The following is an 11233-nucleotide window of genomic DNA, read 5'->3' as shown; positions in this document are numbered from 1 at the left end:
TGTAAAATGTTGCTTGGATGACATGAATTTATACATTTAAAACATTTATAATATAAATCAGCTTAATTAAAATGCATTCTCAGAATTCACTTTCTTTTCTTTTTTTATACAGTTGAGAGTTTTGTGATACTTTTTAGTTATTTAGTTCATGTTTAAAACATTATTTTCAGTGTCACTGATCATTGTTCATGGGTAGTGAACCCAGTGATGATGAAAACATGTAGTCATCAGCTTTCTATTCTGCCACCTGTGCCATCATCAGTATGTTTTACAGTAACAGATTTAATTAGCTCAAATATAGCCTATTGGCATATTAATATTACCTGAGTTAATGACAATGTTTCACAGTGTATAGCCTCGCAGCCACTGGCGCTGTTGCGATCGAGATGCTGGTAATGGAAAAAAAATCATTCATTTGATAGTTATAAAGTCGACAGGGGAGGAGGATGCGCGGCGAAATTAATAGCAGCTACATCATCTTCCCTTTCAGTCAGAGAAAACGGCAAACGCACGAACGAACGTCGGAAAGCATGTACCATTTAGACTAGCGGCCTTTAATTTATAATGAAGTTCACGTTGCTCTGCTGCGAACGTTCTCTGCGCGAGAGTGCTTCTCATACAAATGAGAACCGAGCGCGCTCGCTCGCTCACTCCCTCACGCGCTCTTTGACGTAGTCAGCCAGCTGGGCTCCGGCGTTCCAGCGCAGTACGTATGGCGCAGCGTTCCCAGCCACCCTTCACATTTCATCCAGTCTGAATTGCGCTTTATCCTGAAAATAGGCATCCTGACACATCTGTTTACGTGTCAACCTTTTTTTTTTCAAACCGGGGCCAGAGACTTCCAAGAAGTAAAGCTGGTCCACACAGCTCTTATGAAATAACGGATTTCATCTTTTTTTTTATCCGCTGGAGACGAAGAATCAGTGTTACTACAGGAGCAGCTTTTATCGGCGTGCCTTTCTGCCTCACCGGCATCCTGTAACCACGAAGAGGGTCTCGTCGGTTATTGGTTATTTTTCGCATTAAATTTCGCAGTGTTATCTTTTGGGAACGTCGAAGAGGTGGATGCCAGCGCGCGCAACCGATTAATAGCGCGCGTGTTTCCCATGGCGCTGTCATTCACTTTCGCCAGTCGCGTCGGTGCTTAATGCCGGCGAAGGTGTGAGCAGGAGACCCGCTCTGAAGGTTTGATGCTCGTCCTCCTCATCTGTCACAGCTTTATATCTCCGCCTAGACCAGTTTGGTGAAAACATCTGCATTGAATTGGCAAGAAATGACTAGTGAGACATCTCTGACTGACACTACTTCAGCTGTTTCTTGATGACACGGTCACGCGAGCTGGGAGATTTGGACTGCACGTACTGCCTTCAACTGTTCGCCGCCTGAGGAGCTGGATATGTTCAGACTAACGTGAAGATGGATATTATCTTTGCTCTCCCGTGGTTATTGGCCGCACTATTTGAAGGCGTTTATTGCCAGGGAGTATACGGTAAGACAAACAGACGTAGCGGCTACGTACAATAGCCTTTACGGAGCTGTCGTGACCTTGCGAGGTAGATGGTAGATGTGGATGTTCTTTCGCAATGATATCCAGTGTGATGTAGTAGGCCTTATAGCTTACATGTCAATTGACAGTTCCTGCGTTACAGGTGCATTGTGGGGCATCAGTAGCCTGTAGGTCATGTGTCGCTGCCTTCTGAAACATGTTGCCAGGCGGGATGGCTGATACTGATGGGATGTGATGACATATCGTTATTATTAGGAGATGCATTGCTTGAGCAAAGCATAAAGATCTCTGGACATCACTGTGTAAACGTTACTGCAAAGTATGCATGGGGTTAGTTGTCACAAGGGCTACACTGTATGGCAGTTTGGTAGTTCATTTCATAACTGTATGTCATTAAATTATATAATGTTGATGTGTCAGCGTATGTAAATTGAAAATCTGTATGTTACTGAACTGGCAGATACAGTTAGCTAATGACACAGGTGGTACAAATAAACTGACCCATAACAACTTAAAGTGGCCTTTTTATCAGCTGTGGCCACTGATAAAGACAGCAGTTTTACCAATGTAATAGACTCTTGGAATAACACATAACACAAAAATTAATCAATGAAGTCAATATTTTATCATAAAATACATCATTCATACTTTCTACTTATAAACAACATAATTTTAATAATCATTTATCAGAGAAGTATGCATATTGCCTGTATTATGAATGTTTAAAAAACATTACCTTTTAACAATATTTTGTAAAAATGCTTGTTCTTAATGTAATATCGTTGTAATATATATTATATAATCTGTAATGTAACATCACCATATTTTTCTACATTTTTTACAGTGACTATAAGTCACAGTTAAGTTTTGTTTTTTAAAAAAACTGAATAATTATATTAATTTTGTCCTTTTGAAAATTCTAATATCATCAATAGCTGTTTTTGTAGTCAAGTATTTAACCTCAGTCTTCCATAATATTTTAGTGTAATTTCGTATTAACATAATATTTTAATGCTTGAGGACTAATTGACAGTGCCATTTCATATTTATTTACTGTGCTGTCAGAGGCAATCAAGGACATAGTTTTAATAGTAGTCATTGTTTCAATGTAAAGAGGAGCCATCAAATGTGATGTGATTAAACGGTAACAGGACATATGACGTGAGGTTATTAAATTCCCTTTGACAGAATTTTATGTAGGTTAAGCTGCTCATGTCAGCCGTTCATTCTGTCATAGAAACCCTGATAGAAACAGTTCAGCGTCCTTCTTACAGAATATTACAAAAGGTTGCTCATAATGGGATGAAGGCTATACCTATAAAGCCTCGACTGGGAAACCTATTTCACCTGACTTCACACGGATTACAATGACAGATGTACTGTTACTTAATGGAAGAGTGTTTGGATTAGTAAAAAGGAAATAATCAGTGCATATGATTTCACTTAATTTTTGTTTTTTTGAAAACACCTAAAGCCTAGCACATGTGGACTGAGGTGTAACTCAAAATGCATGTTTATCCATCCATTAATATTGCAGACTCCGTGATGTTCCTATTGGAAGCAGCTGGTAATAACTTCAGGCTATTCTTTTCATTTTGCTTATACAGATTACATGGATGTCTTCTATTCATGATGGCACAAAGCCATTTGTCAGTGTTACTCACTGGATGTGTTTATCTAGGGTCTGTGATATTTACAGTAGTTGACATTCAGTGGTCAAATGGTGTGATTATGTTCATGTTTCATAGTGTGTTGGCTTGCATTCTATTTGTGAGGGGCATATGAACAAACAATTGATTCCTGTGTAATGACCTGTGCAAATCTGGGACTGTTGTGGGCAGTACTTCACTTCTAGGAGCTGAATGCTAGTTCATGCCCTCTCAGTTTACGCCGTGCTCCATGGTGAATCATGAGGGTGTTTTGAACATTGGATTGATACATACTGTTAAGTAGGCTTGCAATCCACAGATTTCAACAAGATTTAAACAGCCATCGTTCACAAACATACATATCCTCCACCCCTTGCATGTTTATCATAAAATGTTTTGGATTATATGACATGTTTACCAAGAAAAGAAATTACACCTTTTTAATTCTGTTGTTGGAATTTGAATTGAATTTGAATTTGACCACACCTCACATGAAGTTAAATTTGAATCTAAATTGAAATGACAGGAAGAATATTTTAACACAGGTAATGCATTCTGGAAAATGAAATGTTCTTCCACTCTGGTCCACAGTGGCTAATCAAACATAGCAAGTCTATTTTTCTAGCATTTTCTCTGTCTGGGGTTTATAAACCATATAACCATTAAGGCATATGAAGGCATATAAACCTTCAAACTGTGAAAGGCTTTTTAAACATTATTCAAAACTTTCAAATAGGGTTTCTCAGGCAAGTATTCAAACTTTGTTTGGACAGTTATTGACCATTCAAATTCATAAATTAAATTTGAATTTAAAAGGCACTCACTAGTGAGTTCTGAGTGGTGTGCAGCCATGATGTTGACATCTAGAAATGAACCACGTTGTTATTAACATTCTAAAAAAAAAAGTATATATACCTTATATTACCTTGGCATTAAATTAGAGAAATTGGAGCAAATGGGAACACAAATATTATGTTTGTTGTAGGTTCACCATTATTATCCAACTATGACGACATTTTGAGAACCCCAAAAGTGTGAAAAGGTTCAGTTCTGTAGATTTTCCACTACAAACAGTACAAAAAAAGTATAAAGGTCCCTTAATTCCATAGAATTTAACAGGTTCTTACTTTGTAACTGTGGAGTGGTCATACACCTTTTCAGTGTGGACAATAGTTATAGCTTTTTTGCATTTTGTCTTTACTAACTTAACTGTTTTTTGTTTTGTTTTGTTTTGTTTATTTGAAATATTAATGATAAAAATGTCTTAATGGGCAACGTGTTTTTATTTGTTCTTCAAATACTGTATGCTTAACTCATATCAATCTCCAATTCAAGTAATGTTGCTCCTAGTGTTCTCATGACAGATTTTTCTTTTATTTTTTTTCCTTGTTGAATTTGCCCAATCAAAGGATTTGTTAACGGAACTTAGCTTTGTGCTTCTTACACTAATTTTATAATCAAATAGAGCAAATATTAAGAAGGCCGCTGTTACGTATTGGTGAACAGAGATAATATTTTTTTCAAATGGCCTAACTGAACTTGTTTTCCGTTTCAAAATTAATAAGAATTACTTCTCAGTCAACTCTAATGAAGATGCCAACTGGAAAGACTGCACTGGTTTGATGCGAAATCACATTGTCCCACTAGATTAATGTTTTATAGAACAGCGAGACTAATGCACTATTACAGCACCCAACAGGCCACTTAGGATGAAATGAAAAAGAGGGCTCCAATAGTAAGACATCTAAGAGGTCGATAAGCTTTTAGTTCATGTAATTCAGTATAACTGTTGGTGCACTGTTGGATCTAGTGTCAGCATGTTTTGATTAGAGATATATGGATATTTTTCTAATATGTGACCCTGGACCACAAAACCAGTCTTAAGTCGCTGGGCTATATTTGTAGCAATAGCCAAAAATACAATGCATGGGTCAAAATTATGGATTTTTTTTTATGCCAAAAATCATTACATATTAAGTAAAGATCATGTTCCATGAAGATATTTAGTAAATTTCTTACCGTAAATATATCAACTTCATTTTTGATAAGTAATATGCATTGCTAAGAACTTAATTTGGACAGTTTTAAAAGCAATTTTCTCAATATTTAGATTTTTTTGCACCTTCAGATTCCAGATTTTCAAATAGTTGTATCTCGGCCAAATATTGTCCAATCCTAACATACCATATACATCAATGGAAATCTTATGTATTCAGCTTTCATATTATGTATACATCTCAATTTTTCAAAATTGACACCTAATGTCAATTTTGTGGTCCAGGGTCACATATTTATATTCTTTTTACCCAGTGTGATGGCTGTCTGTTTCATATTTCATATGCAGCCCTTACATTAATTTCAGCCTCATATCTACATTATGTTAGACAGACAGTCGACTAAGTGGTCAGCTGATAGTATCACACACTTCAGCTAAATGCTTCCGTTCTCTGCTTTTCCAGAGTTAATCTGAGCTGCTAATATTTAAGTGTTTTTTTTTTTTTAGCTTCTAGATCCCATCTGTCCATAAAATATTTGCTTATATTTTACCAACACTGACAGAATAATCAAATGCATTCTGGTTATCTGACCACAACAGACTGCTTTAGTTTCATTCTATATTGGGCCAGACATTTTTATTAAGACTGGACCCTTCAGAAATGGAGATCAGGCACTAATTTTACTTAAATTTTTCTACATCTGAAATATATGGTTGCATACTGTCTGTTACTGTTGTATAATATTGGACTTTGTACTGGAAGTATATTTGAGGTGGTGGGGGATGGATGAAAATGGCATTCATATATACATTATGACTCAGTGTTAAACAGAGTTTGCCAATTGCCTGTGACAGTTTCCTCCAGATTGGACTGACCACTGTGAAAGGGCCATTCTCAGTTCCTCTGGGTTTTACTGTAAATAATTCACACCTCTCACAAGCAGCCACTTAAAGGACTATAGAAATTGTTGTACAATATTCAAGATGCGTTTGCATTCCCTGTGGTATTTCTGGAGGGGAGGGTTGGGGAAACAGTTGAACTAGTGAATGGTGTTGAAGTGTGACATGTTAATGCTGCCATGTAGATCTTTGTGTGATTGGTCTTATTGTGCAAAGAAGCTCAATTACTCCTCTTCCTCTACACTCTATTCTAACACCTTGGTAGCAATCATCAGCAGAGTAACCTTGGGATGTACAAAGTACATTGTGGTTGTTAAGCATTACTGTTAATGTGGAATACAACAGCCTTCTTTACACGTTTCCCTGAATTATTTATCGACACTCCACTCCCGGTTTGTGTAGCACATTTAGTGTGCCATGTTCTGTAAGATATTAAAGAGTAACGTACAACAAACTCAACAACACAACTGCTAAACAGAAATGACATGCATACGCAAAGGGTTACATAACTGTAACAATTTTTAAAGGCCAACTCGATACCTCTAACTGAGATTTTATGTGTATCCTGAAATAATAATGATTAGGGTTTGTTTTTGTCCTATATACTTATAGTTCAAAGTTTGGAGTCGGTAAGATTATTAAATATTTTTTGAAGTCTCTTATGCTTATTTATTTGATCAAATATACAGTAAACTATTGTGAAATTACGATTTAAAATAATTATTTTCTATTTTATAATGTAATTTATTCCTCTGATGCGAAAGCTAAATTTTCAACAGCCATAACTGCAGTCTTCAGTGTAATACGATCCTTCAAAAATCCTTCAAAAATTCTAATATATTAATTCTAATATAACATGATTCTTATGTAAAGGCATTTCTTATTATAATCCATACTCAAAACAATTGAAAATTGAAACTATATATATATATATATATATATATATATATATATATATATATATATTGTGAGGATGCCAGATAGACAGGCAGAAGGGCACAGGATTCCAAAAAAGGAATTTTATTTTATCCAAAAAATAAGAAAAAGTTGCAAAGAATACAAAAATAAATCAACTTGGTCTAATAAATATAAAATCTAGCTAGACTGGAATAGCTGAGGTCAACAACAAACTTTAACTCAATATAAAGAGAAACTAAGAAGAACTGAACAGAACAACCTGACCTCCCAACTGACAAAACAGACAGGTATTTAAGACAAACGGCTCACTTAAACAAGACAGGGGAAACATGCAATCAACATTTTATAAATCAACAAATAAATTTGCAATTCAATTAAAGTAAACATAACAAACAAAACCAAAATATGTATACAAACAACGAATATTAATAATTATAAATAAGTGGAAAGAAAATCAATCAAAATCTAATTCCATTTCCGTCACCCCCCATGATGTAGTTTTAGTTGGTATCAGCGAGCGGCACCCTCAGGCCATAAATCTGTGCTGCTGCACGCCCCTCAGCCTTTTGCCAGTCAAGACCGCTGCAACAGAGATGCACACACCGCTGCCAAACGCCATTCATCCAAACTCCAGTCCAAACAAGAATAGCACATCGCAAGCTAGTAAGTGTGCACTCCAAACCAACGAACAAAATACTAAACTGAATAAAGTATTGCAAGTATATCAAACAAAATCTATGTAGTGTTTTTATTACATATAACATAAACCTTAAATCTACATTATAAACTTAAAGCAAATTATGCAAAAATCACTTTTATAAGGTGTTTGAACACAGTTGTATGGCTGCAGTGTGTGAAAACAACCAGCCTATAATGTTAAAAATCCACCAACTAATTTTTTTATTAAACTAATAAATCATGAACAGTCTCTCCAAAAGAGCTGTTTCAGATTCTCCCTCTGTTCACGTCACCGAGGGGAAAAAGTCCCGCCCATTTGTGACACTCTCTGCCCTATTAGCATAATCACAGTCCTGAGTTAGAAGCTGCGGTCCGCCATCACTGGAGATATATACACTGTCAGCACCAAAGAGGCTTTACAAGTGTTGTGTTTTGGGATGCACTAATGAACATAGGAGTTGCCATAATCTCCCCTCATCTGAGCTGAGGAGACTGTGGTTAAATTTCATTTTCGAAGGAAATATCCCGGAAAAAATCTGTAAAGTCCCTGAAATGTTTAGGAATCAATACCAACGCTTTGTGTGCGAACGTCAGCTCCAGACAAAGTAAGTATCACACGTTTGTTTTCCAAACTGCCCTCCTGAAAGAGCTGCTTGGCACTCTGTAAGGCTTATTGCTAAAGCTATCATTGTCTCTGCCTGTTTTCACTGATGCTGCCTTCAAGTGCTATCAGAATGATCGTGAATAGGAATGTGATAGTTAAAAGTTGCATATGAAAGCAATGCTAGTCGATCGCTTGAAGTTGTCGAGCTCATAATCCGAAGTGGGATTTATAAAGTTTGTGATAGCATGAGACCAGCTATGTTGTTATTTTTATCCTGCCGTGCTCCCCATCTGTGTAATTCATAAACGTGAATTTATTATGCGCAGTATAATCAGATGACTGACTTTGAAACTGAGTACTTTTTCTGTAAAGATAACAGGCTTATACTAATAGTGGAATGTTTATTTGTAAAGGCTAGCACTGCTAATGCCAGAGCTTGAGCTCTTGAAGCACCGCCCTCTTCTCCGGGAGCAACAGCTACTTTGCATTAAAGCAACATACTCAAAATCATACCCTAAAAGTGGCAATTTTAACAAGCTAGAAAAATGTATCTGTGGGGTATTCTGAGCTAAAATTTAACATACACGTCTGGGGACATCAGAGACTTATTTTACATCTTGTAAATGTAAAATAATTTTTACCCCTTTAAAGGTAGATAAAGAGTAAGAAAAATGACTTGATAAATATGTAAATGAATATATAAGGAAATGTATGCAAGGGAAAATGTATGCATTATGGATGGCTGAATTAGTGCAGTTACCTTATCAGTGTGTGGTCTCAGGTTCGGCCATCACACACACACATATATACATATACAGTACATATGTATACATAATATGACATTTGTATACTGTTGTATATATATATATATATATATATATATATATATATTATTTATTTATTTCTTTATTTCTTTTTCTTTTTTTTTTGTAATTGTGCGTACATTAGGAGTTTAAACCGCCACATAATTTAGGTAAATAATGATTTTTTTTAATAAACCAAGTAAAATTGCAACTGAACTTAATGATTTTTGTTGAACGGAAAGCAGTTTTGGCACATTAATAACAGCAGCTCTTTTGTTGCATAGGGAAAAATATCTCAGGAGTTTTTAGTGATATGTGGATAGGTATGTGCTGACAGAATTTTCTGTTTAAAGCAATTGATCTGCAGAAGGTGTGACTTGATTTGACTGGCACAGTTTTCACCGTGAGTGTTGTTGTTTTTTTTCCCCCACAGCATTTTGAAGAAAAAAAAAATGCCTGCAATAATAATTGTGCAACTTCAAATCCAAATAATTTCTTTTGGAAATTGCATTCAAAATGCACATGGCTCTAAAATCTATAAGAATGTGTTTGAAAAGGCAGGATGCTTCTGCCTCTGATTACTGGAAAAAAAATTAATTGGAGAACCACACATCCACTGACACTCATTTATAAAGATTTGCGAGTGAGAAAAGATTTCACTGGGGCACACATAAATATTACAACACTTTTGTCTAGTGCAATCTTGCACACATCTTGTAATATACACTAAAGTTTTCTATTACCTAGATGTGACGCAGCAACAACTTTGCACCATGCTTTGCTGTCTTGCTGCTAATTTTGTAAGGCTTCAGCAGGCTTTCCACTCAAGTTCTCGAGCATGAAGGATGTGCGAATATGCTCGTGAGGAGAGCCAATAGGCTTAGAAAGCCCACACAGCACTAAGAAGTGTTTTTTTCTTCTCTTATTCTCCTTTAAAGTATATTTTGTGTTATTTAGTTGGCTTTCTGCTACCTGTGGGTTTGTACTTTTTTACAGGTGGATGACTAACCATGCAATGCATTAGTGCAACCTACTGCCGTTTTGAATGAAATCATTGTTGCTTATACAGTTATAGTGGCCAAGAATAATACTGGACTGAAAAGGCAAAGACTAGTAATAGCAAGTACATTGGCTAAGATTGGGTAAAATGTAGGGCTGGGTAAAAAATATCGATTCTCCGATTTTAATCGATCTTCAGTTTAACGCAACGATATCGATTCGGGAAATCCCCGAATCGATTCTTAATGCGCGTGCTTCACGTAAGAGGATATGAATATTCACCTCTCGTCCTGAAGGTGTCACCATCTATAGATATACTTACCTGGCAGGGGAGACACCATGATCAAGAAGGCGGTTCACCCAGAGCGGTGTGTGCGTTCACTGCTGTGTGTGTGTGTGTGTGTGTTCACTGCTGTGTGTGTGTGTGTGTTCACTGCTGTGTGTGTGCACGTTGGATGGGTTAAATGCAGAGCACGAATTCCGAGTATGGGTCACCATACTTGGCTGAATGTCACTTCACTTATCTTTCGAATTGCTCCACTAAAAAAAACAACTGTGTGCACCCTATTATTAATGTAGATGTGTATTTCAGTAATAAACTTAAGTAGGAGCGTTTCAGTTACCAGCATTTATATCAAAATATGGATCCCATGTCTGCAAAACTAACATTTTAAATGAAATATTGATAGCTAATCGATATCGAATCGAATCGAAATCGAATCGAATCGAAACCATAAAAATAAGAATCGAATCGAATCGCAGAATTGGTCACAATACCCAGCCCTAGTAAAATGCATATGTTAATGAATATTTAATGGCTGGAAGTAACTGGGGTAAAAAGAATCAATGGATGTAGCCTCTCTCTCTTGAGGACCAGTGTGAGCTAAAGTCCTGAAAGCAGAAAGGCAAGATTAGTGACTCTCAAAGCGCCACTACAGAACCATAAAAACAAAGCTATCAGTCACAAGAACTGTGTCTTCCCTCGAGAACAACAGCTAAACAGTCATTTAACACTTTGGACACTGAAATACTACTGATGGCTTCTAGCACATTGTATACGATAGGTGATAATTCCCTAATACCTATACACTTTGATGTTAAAATATTAACCAGTCTCGATTAATGACGTATATAATGGTAATATATGCAAACCACTATAGCACAACATTCAAGATGCAT

General features: G+C 36.3%; 1 protein-coding gene across 1 annotated transcript in view; it reads left to right on the top strand.

The window, feature by feature from the left end:
• Positions 1–1416: 1416 nt before the first annotated feature.
• Positions 1417–11233, top strand: part of LOC306886642 (MAM domain-containing glycosylphosphatidylinositol anchor protein 2-like) — a gene marked incomplete at both ends in the record, with an annotated part of 162396 nt that continues 152579 nt past the window's right edge. Inside the window, one exon of the mRNA XM_079443931.1 lies at positions 1417–1489. Coding sequence (XP_079300057.1) covers positions 1417–1489 — 73 coding nt within the window. The remainder of the gene's footprint in view (positions 1490–11233) is intronic.

The sequence above is a fragment of the Barbus barbus genome, assembly GCF_936440315.1.
Source record: "Barbus barbus genome assembly, chromosome: 20".
Lineage (NCBI taxonomy): Eukaryota > Metazoa > Chordata > Actinopteri > Cypriniformes > Cyprinidae > Barbus > Barbus barbus.
Note: the sequence above shows the minus strand (reverse complement) of the source record. Positions and strands in the feature narration are given on the sequence as shown.